This window comes from Marmota monax, unplaced genomic scaffold (assembly GCF_021218885.2).
Source record: "Marmota monax isolate L192 unplaced genomic scaffold, Marmota_monax_Labrador192_F-V1.1 WCK01_AAM20220418_F8-fsc00141, whole genome shotgun sequence".
Classification (NCBI taxonomy): Eukaryota; Metazoa; Chordata; class Mammalia; order Rodentia; family Sciuridae; genus Marmota; species Marmota monax.
The window spans coordinates 2,116,716-2,135,829 of record NW_026692981.1 but is presented as its reverse complement, the minus strand read 5'-3'; the positions used below and the strand labels follow the sequence as shown (position 1 = coordinate 2,135,829).

Below are 19,114 nucleotides of genomic sequence, written 5' to 3'. Positions count from 1 at the left end.
ACTAAGTCTGGTGAAGCAAGTGAGCACACATGCCAGGCTCTTCTTATCTGCGTGGCCACCTGTAACCCCCTGGGGCCTCTCCACTAGAGAGAAGGAACCCTAGTCACATCAGCAAGGGACACTTCCACCTCACTGATGGCAGCCCACTCATGCTACTTTAAAGTGGTTTTCCAACTACTCTTTACATATGTCACACACATCCACAGAAGCCTCTTGAGTAGTGGCTTTAGGTCCAGGTCAAACAGCTGGCCCTAAGAAGTTCCTTACAGATCAAGGTGACAGCGGAAGGGCAAGGGAGCACAGACAAGGACACAGTGAGGACAAAGCTGAGGAGCTGTAACAGAAGTTAGAGGAGGACACACTCATCACGTGTTGGCTAAGTCCCCAGGCCTGCTGCAGGGACAGTCAGATCCTGGGGGTGGGGGGCGAAACCCAGGCGCATCAGGGGACACACACCGCTGCCATCGATGAGCGCTGCTGTCGTCAGCGGAGCGAGCTTCTGTCTCTGGGGAGAAACAACAGCCACTGGAGGCAGGTTGACTCTTCCGGCTGGGAGATAGAAAAGACAGCCCTGAGCCCAGGCTGTGCGTGCACAGGTCCACCCAACACGACCAGCGGCTTTTTACCCTGATTTACCCTGCCAAGAGGGCGTCTCCCCGCAGGCCTCAACCTAGAGAACGTTCTGACGCTTTAGAACTTTCCTGTGAATGTCAGTGTCCTCTGCAAGCTCACATTTCTAACTGTGACCAAGGCCCAGCAAGACAGGGAAGAATGACACGGGGTGGGTCCCTCGGTCAGAGCAGCAGCACAGACTACGGCTTCAGCTCCTGTGATTGGCTGCGTCTTGGATCTTTGACTGATGGTACCCAAAGCCACCACCATGCTCCAGCTATGATAAAGATCATGCAGAGTGGGCAGAAGGCAAGCTGCCGACCTGGGACAGGGAGGAGGGGACCTGGCAGAGCTCTGTGGCGCAGGCTGAGACCCCACCCTGCTGAGGGGTGGTGGAGGATGAAGGCCGGCTTGTGGCCTACTCACTGACCAGGGCAAAGGCCACTTGTGGCCCCAGGGCAAAGGCCACCTGCTCTGATTCACATGGATGCCCTGACTTACAGCCCAGGAGTGGACACAAAGCCCACGGCAGACCTGTCCCCCGACTGGAAACATGTATAGGTGGTTAACATGGTAGGTGGCTCCAGTGGATGTGTTTAAAACACCCCTGCTCCCAAGCTGAAGCCGAGCCCCGGGGGCAGGAGGGCAGGGGAGTGGACGGAGCTCAGAGAGGAGGCTGAGGTCCAACTGCCACCCCTCAGGACTGAGCAGGCCTAACTGCGAGTCCAGCAGGTACTAAGCAGTCCTCAGACGGTAGAAAAACACAGCCACCTGGGATCCTCACATGCCTTCCTATCATGGAGCCTAAGGTAGAAGTTGAAACCTCCAGGCCATGTCACCCAGATGCCAAAATCAAGATGACCCACAGAGCAGCAGGCCATCCGTCACACCTACCTGGCTTCACAGTGACGTTGACAAAGCCCTCTCCAGAGGCCTTCTCACCAGAAACGGCCACCTTGAAGGTATACAGTCCTGCTGACAACTGCAACATAAAGTCACACAGGAAGCATGCCCAGCCCTGGCCGATGCCCCCTGGAGGGGCTAGAATATCCCTGGTGTGGCAAGGAGGGGCTCAGGAGAAAGCCCCCATCCCGTCTGTTCAGAGACTGCCGTCTGGTGGCCACCTGAACTCCAGGACATGGAGGTCAGCTGGATGGCCCTTTCGCTTAGTTACAGCCAGCACAGGCCTACAGAGGCCTGAGTGTAGAGATGGACCAGCCGGGGGCAGCAGATCTCAAATGCATGGAAATCATGCACCTTTTATTTTTTTCCCAGAGCTGGGGACGGAACCGGCCACTGCCCCACTAACCCAGGTCCCCAGCCTGGAACCGCTGATGGTCTGGGGAGCACACTAAGCAATGGAGCTCAGTGACAAGAGGTGGCATAAGGGGTGTGGCAACTTCAGCTGTGTAGTCTCGGGAGGTGACAACGACAGGGTCCTCTGTGGGAAACCAGGTCTCAGGATCAGTCAGTCAGGAAGAGGGCAGCTTCCTCCTGGGGACCTTATCTCAGAGCAATGTCCCACAGGCAAAGCAATCTGGGACTGCAGTGGAATTACGGGCACCTCTGAGGAACGCCTGACTGGGAAGTGAGGGGACAGGTGGCTCTGTGCCGCAAAGCTGCGGGATCAGGACGCAGGCTTTAACCCTGCACAGCGGGCGCCGGGCAATGCCTGTCCCCTGAGCAGATATGCTAGCCAAAGCCTTTATGTAACCATCTGCCCAATCTACCTGCATGGCTTAAGCTGCATGTCCTCCTTCTGGATGGGCTCCGGCAGCTCTGCTATCTCAGCCTCTGCCTGAGACCTGAATCTGGGTTCAACAGGTAAGACAGTGCCAACTGGGTCCAGTTACCTACTTGGGAGAGGTGAAGAGTCGGCCTGTGACCTTGCTCAATGTCACCCTGGTAATCTGCTGGGTGGCTTATTAGGCTCCATTCATACTTGTAGGTTGTTTCTGAGAGAAAATAAGAAATAGGAGCAGTTATAGGTTTGGGGCGGTCACTTCATAACCTGGGTTGAGAGGGAGGAGACAGCCATAAGCCCAGGAGTGTGGACACCTCATACCCTGACTCAACCACTGAGCCACACCCCCAGCCCTTTTTTTTTTTTATATTATATTTTATTTAGAGACAGGGTCTTGCTGAGTTGCTTAGGCCCCCGCTAAATTGCTGAGGCTGGCTTTGAACTTGAGATCCTCCTGCCTTAGCCTCCTGAGCTGCTGGAATTACAGGTGTGAGCCACCGTGACTGGCAGTTCATCCTCTTAATGGGAATATTTTTTTTATTATTATAAAAACATAACTTATAGAAAGTTTAGAAAATAGAAAACAATAAACAACTACAAAGAAAAAAACCTTCCCCGATCTCTCTGCTAGCCTTTCCTTCCAGGTGCTACGTCGGATCCTCCCTGTAAGTTTTAAGAGGGTAGTACACTGTACTTTCTCTCCTGTTAATAAAAGGCAAGGGGATTTCAGCCCATTTGATCTTTATAAGGTTTATATAAGGATATGAGAATGAACTGGACATCTCTAGGTTAAGCTAAAGCCATCTCCCACCTTCAGATATGCGAAAAAAAAATGAGGTACCTCCTCTCAGGATTGAAATGCATGTCAGGAGGTATCCGCTCTGCTTATAAAATCCCAGCCACATGTGATGGGAGAATGAGCCAAAGGAACCCAACTGAATGACAAACAGCCAAAGCCCTGAAGAAGGAGTTACCTTAGGGAAAAGGGCATTTGACCACCTGGGGATAGGTCAAGTGTCCACTGGCCAACAGAGCTCTGGACACCTGCAGAAAGTACTCTGGACTTTTTTTGAACAGCTGACATGAGGTGTCTGCAAACAAACCTTTGGTCACACACTGCCTCCCTCCTCCCGGGGAATTTCCTGGGCTCCATAAGTCCCCACAGATGGAGCTCTGCTACCTGACACCCTGCTCTCACATGGTGTTCTGAGTTTTCCATCCTGGGCAATTAAAGGTTATGCAGTGCGTGTAATCTCTTACTCCATTCAAGACTGAAGCCGGGCCGTGGTGTGGCTTAGGAGGCTGAGGCAGCAATTTAGAGAGGCCCTAAGCTACTCAGCAAGTCCCTGTCTCAAAATAAAATATCAAAAATGGCTGGGGATGTGGCTCAGTGGTTGAGGGCCCCTGAGTTCAATCCTGGTACCCCCACAACAACAACAAAAAAAAACTGTTTGAAGAAACTTCTTTGCTCATGATCATCCAATCCTAGTCTTCCCTCAGAACCTTGCTTGGTGCTGTTGCCCAGAGTTGTGAAAACAACTGTAAAGACCTGCTCCGGGAGAACACCCACCCCCACCCCGACTCGCCCTTCCCGGGAAGGTCACAGAGGAAAGTCAGACTCACCTGCAGGTGGCGCTGGCACCACGGAGGCCTTCAGCTCCACCCGGTCCTGGGGCAAGGTCACTACCAGGTTGTCTCCGGCCGACACCCACAGTTCTTCCACTGAAAGGAAACCAGGGACCATGCATGCCCTCACATGATGTGCCCACTCCCGTCCCTGCCCCACAACAGGTTTGTTCTTAGATTCAATAAAACAAAATAACATGGTTTTGTAATCGTGCTTCATCGTTTTAAAGGAAGTCACTTTTGCCCCCTGGTTAGTAACTGAACTGTGCCCTTGCCATGCTTCGAGACAGACTTTGTGAGTCAGAGCCATCCAGGTGGGCTGGCGCTGGGAAGAGGACGGTCAGGCTGAGTGAGTTTCTGAACAAGGCGAAGGCTGCGGAGTGGGTCTGTCTCCCACCGCCCCAGCTGTCCTGGGCTCCCCATCAGTAGTCATGAGCGTTCCTGAGCCGCAGATCACACACGCATTTCTGGGCAGCCAGGAGGAAATTCAGGCAGCCTCGATATATGAAAAGGCCACTTTAGCTCAAGCAGCCGGGACAGGGGCTCCAACAGGAGCACAGGGCACCAGCTCAGCACTCGGAACAGTGCTCCTGGGCTTGGCACCAGGGTTACCCCCACTGTGTCCTGCCATGGTTCTGCAGGCCTGCTGGGCTGGACACTAGTGTCACTCACAAACCACATTTTGATGGGTCAAAACACAATGCAGAAAAAAAAAAAAAAAACAGTGAAAACAAAATCTGAGCCCTCACCAGAAGTCTCAGCCACGGGGAGACGCTGGAGGCACAGGGAGCTCAGGCAGGCCCCCTCGGCCCTCAGTCCCAGGCCCCGGAGGCTGTAGCCACTGAGAGGCCTGGAGCCCTCCTCGGGCTCCCCCTCCTGTCACTCTCACTGTCCAGGCCCCCTGTCCCACAGTGGGGAAACAGAGCCCCGGAGAGGCACAACAAGCTGTCCGGGGCCACCTGGATAACTAGCCAATGCTTATTGGTCCACCAGGATTTAATTAGATATACCGATTTCAATACCAGATTGAACTGGGCCAAGCACTGCTCCAAAGGCTTCCAAAAAACCGTGTAATCCTCCCAACCTCACATGGCAGTGTGAAGCCATAGGTCCCTGAAGAAATGGCCTCTGTTAAAGATCCTGCAGACGGCATGGCCTGGGCTGAGGGCCACTGTGACTGTGCAGACATGGAACGCGGCAGGTTTGGAGCCACAGTTTCCTTGGGTTGCCAGTCCCTTGAGAAATACAGCCATTTACTTCCACCCTCTGTGTACCACCCACGTTCTCCTGACTAGTGAACTTCTCAGAATGGTTTTGAGCTAATAGACCTCTAGCCCCCACGGACCCTAAGCTGAGCTTGCTCTCAGATAACATCTGAAACCTGTAAGAAGGACTGTAACAAGGACTTCCAGGCTGCTGTTGCCAAATGCACTGACTCTTGGGCCTGCAGCTGGGCGCAGGTGCCTGATGGGGAACTCACAGCAGGATAAAAACTCAAGCATCTCTCCCTCCATTTAGGGGAGGGGAGTACTGGGATGGACCCAGAGGCACCCTAGCTGTGAGCCACATCCCCAGTCCTTTTTATGTTTTATTTGAGAGTCTTTATAAGTTGCTGAGGCTGGTCTTGAACTTGCAAACTTTCTGCCTTGGCCTTCCAAGTAGCTGGGATTACAGGTGGGAGCCACCATACCTGGCTCTAATCCTGATAACCCCAGCCTAATTCCCTCTTAAGATTGGGAGCCACCTCGTCACAAAGGCATGAAAAGTTCATGTTGGCTTTACTATAAATTACTGCGATTATTCTAAACTTGCTTGGAATGCCTGCCCGTGCCTTGAACTCACTCATGCCTGGCTTTCCCTGACCAGATAACAACCCTCTCTGAAACTCTAGTGGCGCCTCATAAATTCTGACGTCGGGACCTAAATTTACTCCCTAAGTGCTGAATCATTTAGACCATTAACCTACTACCTGCCTTTGTGTTATGCTTGTCAAAATCCTGTTATCTGTAGGTTCTCAAGACACCCCCCCCACACACACTTTTTGCAATTTCCTTGCTATAAAGCTGTGCTCCTAGAGAGCTGGGGTGCTGTCTTCTGTTCACACGGATTTCGGGAGAGACAGCCCCGGCCGGTCGGAATTACAAGCTTGCTTTAAGTGGATTTAAATTGGAGTCGGTGGTCTTTGTCTCATGGTTTAACAATCCCCATTTTGAATCTGTCCCTTCTGCTTTAAGACATTCTGTCCTGCCATCAGCTTAGATTCCACAACAACAGGTCAGATGGACAAATATCTCTACTGACCAGGCAACAGCCACCCTCCCCCCACCAACCCTGGGATAATAATCAACCAGGCCAGTTTTGAATTAACCCTTACTACTCGGCCACTGGGACTTAATTTTTAAATGGATGTGCTTCTTCCTCTTCCTCTTTCCCAGCCCCTCCCTAATCTCAGGGGAAACAGGGTTACCTTTCTTCCCCACCCTAGACAGAGTTATCTGTCCTGAGCACTCACCCACCACAGGAACAAGTAATCCAGACTTTGGAGATGGCACTAGAAGATCTCAGAAATATCTGAGATCTCCCAAATTAACAAGTGAATTACAACTTCAATGGGGAACACATGGATGTACGCTTTAAATCACCTCTTTAAAAACCCCTGTTCCCTGGGAATTGCACAGAACTCCCCTGTGCTTCTCCTTGGCTGGTAAAGCAATAAAACTCCTTGTTCCTTTTTGTTAAAATCCTGTCCTCCTGACTGGATTGGCACTGGGGACACTGATCGAGGTTTTGTAACAGTTTTGAAGCCAGAATTAGACAGGCGGTATAGGTAGGTAAATGGAGTCAGGTCAGATCCAGTCAGGCCAATTTGAGTGAGTCCAGCTAGTTGGAGACTGTCCCCTGAGGGATTGAGACGTTAACTCCTTCAGAGCCCTTCCTCCACCCTTATCCAGAACCTGTCCCTGCTCCAACCTGTTGCTAAGGTCACCTGTCCCAGGAATTGCCCCTCCCTACAGGGAGCTAGAAGGTTGTTAATGTGTCCTGGGCTGCTCCATCCTGCCCTTCCCCCTGCAGCCCACCTGTTCCCCACCTTTTGGGCATCCCACTGAGCACTCCTGGGCCTAGTCACTTACACAGGAAGGAGAAAGAGAAGAGGGAGAAGGCAGGAGAACAGAGGAAGCCTGGGACATAGAAAAGGGCAGAACACCTCCTTCTTGGGATACCAGGACACCAGCTGTGGCCCCTTCTGCCTCCAGGGAGAAGTCCATGTTACCCCTTTTTAAATAAACCCTGCTTTCTATGCCTGACTCGGCGTGCTTCTCTAATGTTCAAACTTCAACATTTGAGGGAGCAGAACTCGTAACCATGACCGGCGGTAACAGTTTGACCAAGACTCCTTAACTGTGAGTACTCTGATCCATGGTCTATGCTCCCCCCGCAAGACATGACTGAGGATGTGGGTCTCCTTGTGTCTCTGGTGGGCTACACATTCCTTCCCTGTCTTTGCACTGATGGGCTCTTGGATTGGTCCTTCAGATGGGTGGCTGGATCTAGTCTGTTGAGATCCCCGAGCTGGGCCTTAACTCTAAAATTCTGGTCACAAGCTTTTCTGCTTTACTGTAGCCACCTACCTAATGTCCCCACCAGTGTTCATTAATACACTGATTTATCGTTTTCTTTGTGCTTTGGCTATGAAGGTTAATCTCTTTCATGGAGGAGCATGTCATTCAGGGTGACCCAAATCTGTGCTCCTGGGCCATGGCCACTAATATTTGACTCAAAATAAACTAATTTCTTATTTCCTAAAAGCAGAGTTTATTTTACATTGACAGTAGGACTGTTAGAACCCAAGGATCCTGATTCCAAGGCCAGTTTCCTTTTCCATATTCCACACAGCTTCTCTTCCACCATTAGCTCTTTCTGAACCTCAGGATCAAAGTAAATTAAAAAGGTAAAGAGGTGTCAATAAAAAAACATCAAAGTTGAGTATCATTGGCTCAGGGCACTGAAAACGAGTCAGCAGGGCCTTGTTAGTCAGGTCTAAGACAAGTTGGACTGGAGCCACTGCTGACCTGCTGGACAGGGAGCCCTCCTTCCCTCCCCCCAACTATCAGGGACGGAATCCACACCAACCTTACCTTCTGCCAGCACCAGTCAGTTCCTGACTGACCAGCCAAGCCTGGAGGAAACAGCAAACTCTAAAAGCTGAGCTGCCGTACTCTACCACGTGTCAGCACAGTCCTTCCAGTTGGGATTACCTGTCCTGGGAGCAGCGGTAGGAGATACGGGTGGCCCCGGAGTGGACCCAGGAGGGACAGCACTACTGGGGACGGTTGGGATGCTGCACTCTGCGCTCTGCGGGGTGGCTGTGGGAGCAGAGCTTTCCTCCAGGGCGGCTGGCCTGAACCCCAGGCTGGCAGAAGGACTCTGGGAAGGCTTTAGCACCTGCGAGATCATTCAAAAAAAAAAAAAAAAAAAGTCTGATAAACCAGCGAACTCCTCAAGCAACGCAATGTCACCAACTTTCATTTCTGTTACAGAAGCACCGCAAAGGGGCAGAGGGTTTGTTCTCTGAAAGGCTCCGCGAGACGGTCACTTTTTCTGCTCCAGGCCAGGCAGGTGCCTCGAGAGGGGCCCGGCGACGCGCGCAGCCTGCCCCGCGCACACCCACCTCGCGCCCCGAGCACACCCACCTCGCGCCCCGCGCACACCCACCTCGCGCCCCGCGCAGCGCCCTTCGCACACCCACCTCGCGCCCCGCGTCGCCGCGGGCTCGCAGAGAAGCCGCGCCCTTCCCCAGCGCCCGGCCGGGAGGGGGCGTGGCGGCCGAGGGAGGCGGATCGCCGCTGTCCCGGCTGTGCTCGGGGGACGCGGAGCCGGCCGAGTCCTTCCGCGAGGGGGGCTCCGGGTCCCGCGGCTTCTCCGAGGACGCCGCGGGGCTGTGGCCGTCGCCTCCGGGCTGCAGGCTCCAGGCCGCTGGCTCGGCGCTCCCGCTGGGGCCTTGCTTGGGGCTGGGCTGCAGGAGACTGGGCTCCATCTCCCCGTCGTCATCGGAGGGCTCAGCCATCCCCGCCATCCCCTCCATGCCCCGGCCTTGGCCTTGGCCTCCAAGGGGCAAGTCCTCCCTGGTACCCTCGGCCGGGTCCCCCCAGGCCCCCGCGGCGGCGGCCCTGCTCAGCATCCTCTCCCCGTAGTCCAGCAGCGGCGCGGGCCTCCCCTCGGGCCTGAGCACAAACACGAGGTACGACCTGAGCGGGCCAGTCTTCTGGGGCGCACAGTTCTCCTCCTGCGGGCAGCTCACCAGGAAGCAGCGGCCCTCGAACCACCAGGCCAGGTCGCAGCTGGGCAGGTCGCAGCACGCGGCCGTGCAGGCCCCCAGGGAGAAGGTCTGAGGCACTGGCACGATTCTGACGGTTTCCAGGTTGGCCGGAATGACGGCGTTGGGGTAGGTCCTCCCCTGGCTGCACTGCTGACAGGCACCACCTGCAGGAGGCAGTGCACAGTGAGGACAGAGGCGCCCTGCAGGCATGCCACTCTGGAAGCGGGACTCCCCGTCTCCTAGAAAGACCACTGCAACATGACAGTCCATCCACCAAGCTAGCTACCTTCCCCCACGTATCCGTCTTCCACTCACCCACCCATCCGCCCCTCGTCCTTCCACCTTCCGTCCGCAGGCCCTTCCCCCTATCCACACACCACGCAGTCTTCCAGCGCCTCACGACTCCATGCCCTTCAGTGAGCAGAAACCTTCTTCTCCACGTGCATATCGTTTTACATCATTCACAATACTTTGCTCTTCACGTAAAATTAAGTCACACAGGTTTACTTCTGGGAACAGCATCATATCTTTGGGGTTTTGGTTGCAGTTGGCAATTGATTTTTTCTTTTTTAAATTTCACAGGTTATTCTGATGACAGATCAGTCAACAGAGAAATATCCAAGATTGAGAAAAGGTTGTTCTCTGTACATATCTAGAACCAAGTAGTCTTAATCAGATTCTCAATAACCAGAAGAAGGCAGTAACCACCACAGGCGATGACACTACTGAAGTGGTCTACTATAACTCACTCCCACCAACTCCATGTCAGACCAGCTTTGAGAAGCTTCTATAGAAAGGTGTCATTGCCTGAAATTCAAGGGCAAAATCACTTCCCTTGTATTCTTAATTGTTTGGTATTTTACAGAAAAATCAGTCCATGACAGATTGGACACAAACTGGCCTTGCCACACACAATTTTAAAAGCATTGTATTAAAGTTTTGCTGCAGAACTCAGAATGACAAGAGGTTTCCTCCCTAGTTAGGTTCATCACTAATGATTCTTTAAATAACTGAGTTTTTGGTTTTTTTTTTTTTCATATGAAGGAATGTCAGAGGTTGTTCTAACTGGAAATAGTGTAAAAGGCTATACACAGCCTAGGAATTATTTTTATGTTTCCTTGCACACACCATAAGTTTTAAAATAACCCAAAGCCAAACCTTGACTCTATGAAAATACTATTTAGTCCTATTTGTTTATTTGTTGGCACTGGAGATGGAACCCAGGGCCTTGCCCCTGAGTTACACCTCCATTCCTGTTTAGTCTAATTTAATACGAATTAGGTATCCTAGATGTTTTTCTTCTCCAGTGCATAAGATAGCAACACACTAAAATGAAGTGGCACTTCTCAAACATAAGTCTACTCTTTAAAATCATCCAAATAGTTTTGTCCTTTTATTTTCTAGAAAAGAGCTTCATCTGTGATATGGAGAAAGTAGTGATATACTCCAGCTGAGTATCACAAAATAGCATCTCATCAAGATCAAAGATGATGAGAGGTGAAGAATAGAGAGAATCTCCCACTCCCAACTCCACTCTCAAAACCATTGTGTTTAGAGGTATCACTGCATCTCTGAGTGGCCTTTAAATGAAGACCCAAGCTAGACCCATTATTTCACACATGAATGCCAAGGTATGCTTTAGTTTCCTTGAGAAATAGTTGGGTCATCTCCTTTGGACAAAGTGATTCAGAGAAAAATCATGTTCATTTCTGGCCTTGGCTCCCAGAAAGCTCAAGAGCCAAATTTTAAACTACGTCACAGGAACCACCACATAGGGAAAGCTGTGACCTTGGAGCACACATAGTTATAGGGGTGAAGAGAACTTCCTGTGGAAGACGTCTTCAACTCAAGCTTAGCCAGTTTCAACTGGGCGGGAGGAGGCCACGGGGCAGACCATTCCTATATTCTGCAAAACTTAAGCAGAGACATTACTGCTAAATAAGGAAATCAGGAAGGTGGCTGCTGACAACAAAATCATTTTTGCTTTGTTCAAGTTTCATAATCACTTTACCATCTTTACAGCACACTTGACTGAAGGAGCACCAAATTCCTGGAACCAAGGAACTGTCAGTAATTGTATGCTCTTAAATCCTAACCCAATCCATGAACATTGTAGGCATTTGATTGTCGACAATAAAATCACTGGTTAGCATTTAACAAAGGCAAATTGCAGATAACATTATTGGGACTCAGTAACTTAGGAACTGAATTTGTGAACTAGTGGACGGTACCTCAAAAGAAAATGGCAGACAGAGCTAGCATCTCACTAAAACCTATTTGGTCTTAATTATATAGAACCCTACAATCATTAATTTCATTAACTTAGTTGTCGTCTCAAAAAAAGAACAAAAAGGAATGGGAAAATGTTCCTTTGTGTTTTAAAAATGGATGTCTACACATTAATATTAACGAAGGTATTTTTCAGAGCATGTTTAACATTCTATCTTGCACACTAGCGGTGACAGGAGTAGATGGGGGTGGTAAACTAGCATGATGGGCAGAACTTTCCAAAGTGGCCCTTGCATCATCTAAAATAGTGCTTCCCAAAATTTAGGTCTTCTGAACCACCGCCAGGTGCTAGCTGAAACCCCAGATCTCTGAGCCATGCCCTAGGAGTTCTGACTCAGCAGACCTGGAGTGCAGGCCCCAGGACAAGGGTCTCAGGCTATCCTCACCATGGCCTCACAATGGTTGACGAAGTCTGTAAATGAACAGTGTTAGAGTCTGTAAACAAGTCAGGATGGCGCCTGGCATTTTGCCAGGGGAATGTTAGAGTTAGAGTTCGTAGACAAGTCTGGATGGTGCCTGGCAAAATGCCAGAGGGAGTGGTTTGAGAAGTAACAAAAGCAAGCCATTAAGTGTGGAGATTCCTTATTGGTTGACTGATGTATCTAGTTTATGCTAATTAGATAAGCTGTGTGGAATGTATAAATACTGCTCCTGTCCTGCAATAAACGGCTTCCACTCCTGCTGTATCAATCTACACAAGTTTTTTCGTCACCCCCCTTAGTTTGCTGCAGCCGGACTGCGGCAGAAGTTTTCCCAGTGTATCTCCATCCTCAACCCCTGGTGCCCTCTCCCTGGTTCGGCTGGTGTCCTGGGCCATCAGAGCTGAGACTCTCCAATGATTTTATGGTGCAAGTGCATCCACTATAAGCAAATTGAGTATAATTAAAATAAAGACCTATGAGAAAAAAAGAGTCTGATACTTCCAGAAATACCTATGATGTAAGTCTTGTAATTCTACAAATACAAATTTTTCCTAAGATATATTAAATGTGATTTTATTTTCCCACCAAATAGTCATGAGAATAAAAAATTTAAATTCCAGTTTCTATAAAATCAGGGATGCAAGCTGGTAGTGTGCTTGCCTGGCATGCCCAAGAAAAAGAAATCCCTTCAGAAAACCACTTATGCATAAGGTCTGCTTTTTACACAAAAACCAAATCTACTGGAAAGCAAAAACACCGCACCTTGGTGTTGAGTGGACCTGAGTTACTTAGACAAGGCCCAGTGGCACAAGCTCCCAGCCCTGGTCTCCTACCTGCCAGGGTCACCACCAGCAGCAGTGAAGCCAGTGAAACTGCAGGGGGCGTCATCCCGCAGCTCGCAGAGGGTGATGGCAGCCTTCAGAGGCAGCAACTCGGGTACAGCCAGATTGGCCTCTAGGTCTTCAAAGGGAAAACAGAAAAGAGACAGGAAGGAAGAACAGAGTAGGTAAGTGTGCAAACAACAAAGCTGGCCCAAACTCCCTCAGAGTCACATTCCAGGCAGCCATCTGTCCAGAGGGGCTGGTTCAAAGGGTGAGTACAGTTCCAAGAAGCCTGCCTCAGTGGGCTGTGGAAATAGCAAAAACCCACCAAAGGAGAAGCGCAAAGCAATGAACTCAGACTTGTACAGCAAAGGACCCGGCCACCATCAAAGGACCTTGGCACACACTGAATGCAGACGGGGGACCGGGAAGGTTTTAAGGTGGAAAAGGGGAACAGCTTCAGTGTGCACTGCCTGGAAGCTGCTGGCATGACATGCAAAAACAGCACACAGCTACCTAGAAGTGTGGCATCCCATGTGATGGAGCAGGGAACATGGGTGGCTTTCTCAGGTCGGTCCTGAGTTGGAAGAAGACATAAAAAACAGGGAAGCTGTCAGTCACCGATGGAGTCCTGGCCATGTAGGATTAATTGTTGCAGAAGTTATTGTTTAGCTTCCTGAATTATTAGAGATAGCACTCTGGCTTCCTACAAGTCTTGCTGATAGCAGGCCGCTTCCTGGGTGGCCGGTTTGTTGAGTTTATTGCTGCAGGTTATGGCTCAAGGTCCTACTTTTAGATATGGTCTGGCCGTTTTCCACTTGTGTATTCGGTATCTCACAGCCCAGACCTGTGAGATGATGACACAAATCATACTGCTCCATTTCTTCAATTCTAGCATGTAAATACTTTCTCATTTTGCCACCTCTGACCTCAGATGTCTTACAGCTGCAGTTGGCCAAGGGACAGGCAGGATTACATGCTGTGGCTTGTGTGTGAACGTGAACCATGCAGCATGGGTGTCTGAGGCTTGGAAGAACATCTCCAAAACCACACGAAGGGGCTGGAGGTGTAGCTCAGTACAAGTTCTTAGCAAGTTCACAGCCCCGGGTTCCATTCCCAGCTGCAGCAACAACAGCAGCAAAAGTGGAGCACTCTTACACAGCGCTGTGCCCGCCCGAGCTCCTGCCAGCACCAAGCAGCTCTGTGTGGCCGGCCATAGTAACTGAGGTGGGACAGAAGAAGTGAAAGGTGGGTAGGAAGGGAGCAAAAGAAGTTAAGGAAATAAGATTTTAACGTGGAGGTCTGCATGCCTTCCCATCCTCAGTCTCCCTAAGCCAGTTCCTCCCAGGCCTCTCATTCTCTGTGAACCTTGGAGGTAGTGGAGATTCACCCACCTACACAAATCACCTCGTGCACAGGTAATACAGACTAAGCAAGGACAGGATTTTTTAAGAAAATCCTTCCAGTGTTATCTACTACTGGGTTAAACACTGACAGGTGCCTAGGAAAGCTTGCCAGGAGATAAGAAGATCCTAGAGAATGTGGTAACAAAGAGAATGGACTCAGGTGGCTGGCCACCTCCCTTTTCCCCAGTCTAGGAGAGGAGTTGAACAGACTGACCCTGGTTGTAAAGTAAGGAGTGTGCTCCTGGAACATCTGCGGCAAGCCACCTGTTAGGGCCTGCGGCCTCTTCGGTGCAGCCCCCGCCGGTAGGCACGGTGAGGCCTCCACTGAACCCTGCTGCCACTGCCAAGGACTGAGTAATAAAATGCCCAACCCTCTCCGCTGAGTCCTCCAAGCTCTTCTCTGGGATGGGTAAACAAGGGCATCTGCGGCCCTGGGGATGGACACCTACCCCTCAGGTAGTGGAGACCAGCCTGAGGATCCAGAGAATAGACACCATGAACCACCTTGACCATCAGACCCAGGCCAGCTCCGGGCACCTCCTCACCCGAGCCCTCTCTCCAAGTGTCCTTTAAAAGAAAAACCTGAGAATCCCCAGCCATCTGCCACTCTTCACATGGTCCACGTTCTCCCTTCCATGTGTGTTCCTTGCTTTCCTAAATGAATTTCTGTGTCTCTGAGGCATCCTTGAATTCATTTCTGCAACATTTGTTAAGAACTCCACTCCTTATGATTGAGGTCCCCCTTTGGAACTCCTTGGACTTCCTCCAGTAACTGAATTGGTAAGATGTCTGGCAGAAATTAAGAATGTGTGTGTGCATGCGTGTACACACACACACTTTTTTTCTTTGAGATGGAATCCGGGTGGACCTCAAACTGCTGAGCTCAAGCAATTCTCCTCCCTCAACCTGCCCCCTGGCCAGGACTACAGGCACACACCACCAGGCCTAGCTAGGAACATCTATTCACACTGGGGACTGAATGATTCATACTGGGGATTGAACTCAGGGGTGCTTTACCTCTGAGCTAGATCCTCAGTCCTTTTTAATTTTTGAGACAGGGTCTTGCTAAGTTGCTGAGACTGGCCTTGAACTTGCCATTCTCCTGCCCCAGCCACCTGAGTTGCTGGGATTACAGGCGTGTGCTACTATACCAGAATATTTTAATTTATGTCATTTACATCTTCTTTTATACATGCGTGTTGTGAGCCACCCAAGGGCTGTGTCTGTGAGCTATGCGTATGTGAGTATATGAGGGGACTGGCCTGGTGGTACTGCCTGATTGGGCTGTGTGACATATGTGTGCCCTTTCTCTCGTTCTGCCTGTGATCCCACACAGCACCTGAGATGGGTGCGGCTTTCCAAGATATCGGTCAATCTGCTGACCACAAGACATCACCAAGCGAGAATCCACCCTTCGAAACCCAATCCCTTGCATTATTTGGGTGGAACTTTCTCAAATGACTTTCCCCTAAATAAAAACAGGGGTTTGGGGTGTGCTTCCTCTCTTGTTCCTTCCAGCACTGGAGCTGACCCTTGGGGTCACCGAGCTGTCCTGCCTTAGAAACTTACGCTGTGGGCTCTGTGGTTTCTTCTTCGTGTTTCATAGTTATTCATACAGCCAGCTCCTTTGAACCCAGTCTGGCCAGCTGGCGATGCATGTGCACAAAAATGATTTATGATAAACATGTTTCTAAGTATACCCTCCTGTCATTCTGTTGATATAGATATTCTAAAGAAAAAGAAATGTGTCCTGGTTTGACAGTGTTTTTGCCTCCTTAGGGTTATTTCTTCTTCTCCTTTGCTGCCTTCTTTTTTGGGGGGATGGGTGTTTGCAGGGATTGAACTCAGGGGTGCTTAACCACTGGCCACACCCTGCCCTTTTTATTTTGTATTTTGAGACAGGATCTGGCTAAATGCCATACTTAGCATCCTCTTTTTGCCTGGCACCTTTCTCAGTCTGATCTTCACAACTCATAGGATGATTATCTTAAGCTAATGGCGGGCTGGGGATGTGGCTCAAGTGGTAGCGCGCTCGCCTGGCATGCGTGCAGCCCGGGTTCGATCCTTAGCACCACATACAAAGATGTGTCCTCTGAAAAACTAAAAAATAATAAAAATTCTCTCCCTCAAAAAAAAAAAAAAAAGTAAGTTAATGGGCCTCCCAGTGTGGGGAGTCTAGAGTCCATTCTCTGGACTCCTGGGGACTCTGAGTACTTGCTAGGATCTCAGAATGAAACGCACAAGCTTGAGTCCTAGAGATCTAGAGAGAAGTTTCTGGAACCTGCTGGGAGGTCAAGCTGCTGCTCAGGTAAACCGGGTCTTGGTTCTGGTTCACCTGGGTCTCTCCCCACTCACCCCTCAGTCCCCTCTCCAGCCCCAGGTGTGCACAGAGGACAAGTCTCCTCACCCCTGTTTCTAGAAGCATCTCAGTACTCCTGAGAACTCCCAGGTGCCCTGTTGGAGGAGGAGCAGTGGGGAAAAACCACAGAGGTCTCCCCATTGGTCATGCAGTCAGCTGGTGGCCAGGCAGGAGGCAGCCAGACAGGGCGAGGCCCTCACAGACACGCAGCATGGCCGCCTCTGGCAGAGGGTGTTTGGAGCTGCTGCACCTTTGCTTTAGGGTTTTCATCAAGAAGCAAAGCATGGGCATGTCCCCTGGGCCGGAGTCTGGCCATTGACCACTCGAAGCGCAGCTGCCCAGCTACGGCCACACTGGCCAGTGCCTGGGGAACAGAAGGGGCCTGTGGGGCTTCAATCATGGGGCCGAGCCAGGCAAGGGGCCAGGAGGGAGCAATGGCGGGTGACCTCAGCCAGCTTGGGAGGAAGGCCCCAGGCCCCAGGCCCCCTGCCAGGGTAGTCGAGGCCCTGGAGCAGCGGCTCTGAGAAGCTGAAGCAAGGGTGTGAAGAGTGAGCAGAGCTCCCGCAGCAGAATCTGCCACCAGCTGCTTCCCTCCCTTCCAGAGAGAGAAGGGTGGTTTGAGATGGGAAGGGGACACAAGGGGAGATGGCCGTTAACCAAGACACAGAGTCACCGGCCTGTGCTGGGGATCAGACCCAGGGCCCTGCACAGGGCAGCAGGCACTCTACCCCTGAGCTGCCCGCCAGCCAGAATGAGATTTATCCAGTGGCCCACAGTGCTGGGCTTATGAGGGCAACGCTGCCACCAGCCACAGGGGTGGTCGCCGAGGAAGGACCACACGTTACCTTCAGCCAGATTAAGAAAGCGCCCCTGGGGCAGATGGACCGGGAGGCACACAGCACGGCCAAATGGGCTGTGGCCACATCTCCAGCACCACCGCCTGTGAGGGTCGCCTGGTGTTTAGGACGAACTCCACAACCACACTGCACCTGGAGGACAGCCTGTCTACGCCCCCTCCTGCAAACTGTCAGGCTCAGCCGCAGAAGCTCCCACCCAGGACCAGGTCCAAGGCTCCCCAGGCCGGCCAACGTGGCTCTAGACTTGCTCTCATCAGAGGGCACAAGTACTACCTGCTATGAAAGGTCCCGTCACTAGGCTGGCAGCAATTAATCAAAGGTTTCAGAATGGCCAGCAGACAGAATTTTAAATGTCCCAACACAAAGGAATGATAAAACCTAATCCCATCATTACGCATTGTGTATCTATATATCAAAATGTCATGTCAGGTGCTGTGGTACACGCCTGTAATCTCTGTGGTTCAGGAGGCTGAGGCAAGAGGATCCTGAATTCAAAGTCAGCCTCAGCAAAAGTGAAGTAACTAAGCAACTTAGTGAGACCCTGTCTCTAAATAAAATATAAAATAGGGCTGGGATGTGGCTCAGTGGTCAAGTGTCCCTAAATTCAATCCCCAGTACAAAAAAAAAAAAAAAGTCATGCCATATCCCATAAATATGCACAATTATTATGTGTGATTTAAATATAAAAAAATACACATTAAAAATCCCTTTAACATGAATAGTTTACAGATTTTACATTTTTTTTTGGTGACGTTGGGAATGGAACCCAGGGCCTAGTGCATACTAAACAAGCGCTCACCACTGAGCTACTCCCTCAGGCCCGGTTCTTGTGTTCTGCTGGTGAAGTCCATATTGAGTACCTTTAAACTGTACTGGTGTCTGTTGTCTCGCTTGGTCTGCAGTGACCACTCTCCCTGCAGTGGCAGTGCTGTTGACCCCTGCAGCACGAATGACCCTGAGCTCCTCAGTTCTTAGACACTAGACCCCAGCTTGCCCTGTAGCTCCCCAGCCTCCCAAGGCTCTGGGGAGTGAGGTCACCTTCCCTGCTTCCGTCCCTGGGGTGAGGCACTGCTCTCTGGACAGAGCCCTCTGGAAACCCATAGAAAGCCTGTCTTGCTTAACAATTTTGATGAAAGGTTAATTTGAATCCAGTGGTAAACAGGGCTTTTAAGATCAGGCTGAACAAGCTCCAAGTGTCACAAATGTCACAAATGTCCCTGTGCGCCTTCTGCAGGACTGACCTTGTGAAGGGAAGGTCTGGAGGAAGTGCCAGGGGGAGAGGAGGGAGATTAGTGAATGCGCTTTCCTTTTCCTCTCTCTGCCTGTTCTCATGTGTATTTTCTATTTGTTTTGTTTTTAGTAAACCAAATGCATCTGACTTTTGTATATTAAAATACCATATTCTTATCTAAGGAAGGCTTAGATATTTTTACTAGATCATCCTGACATAACAGCTTTTTCAAAAAATCACTAAGGCTTGGAGTTATAGCATGTGTGAGGCCCTGGTTCAATTCCGGCATCAAAAAATCTTTAATAGAAATAATAAGAACAATTTTTTAAATTGCCAGAAGACGTCAGAAAGCTGACCTTTCTGGCTGGCTCCATTTCCCAACCCTCACTCCCTCAGAGCTCCCAGTCTGGTGCGGCCCTGGACCAATCAG

General features: G+C 50.6%; 1 protein-coding gene and 1 long non-coding RNA gene across 6 annotated transcripts in view; one reads left to right on the top strand and one right to left on the bottom strand.

The window, feature by feature from the left end:
* Kiaa0319 (KIAA0319 ortholog) overlaps nucleotides 1-19,114 on the bottom strand; it is a 65,924-nt gene that overhangs the window by 29,715 nt on the left and 17,095 nt on the right. For 2 of the 5 annotated variants that reach the window (XM_046452493.2, XM_058582013.1), the window contains exons 2-8: nucleotides 12,844-12,970; nucleotides 8,730-9,463; nucleotides 8,239-8,425; nucleotides 3,980-4,078; nucleotides 2,470-2,567; nucleotides 1,507-1,594; nucleotides 457-549 (exon numbers count right to left, since the gene is read on the bottom strand). In XM_046452493.2, the coding sequence (XP_046308449.2) occupies nucleotides 457-549; nucleotides 1,507-1,594; nucleotides 2,470-2,567; nucleotides 3,980-4,078; nucleotides 8,239-8,425; nucleotides 8,730-9,463; nucleotides 12,844-12,898 (1,354 nt within the window). In that variant the 5' untranslated portion in view covers nucleotides 12,899-12,970. The other 3 variants (XM_058582014.1, XM_058582015.1, XM_058582016.1) reach the window with 3 other exon arrangements.
* On the top strand, nucleotides 9,296-12,274 carry LOC131424467 (uncharacterized). The gene is made up of 2 exons (XR_009227510.1): nucleotides 9,296-9,425; nucleotides 9,882-12,274. It is a non-coding gene; the product is annotated as an uncharacterized LOC131424467 (long non-coding RNA).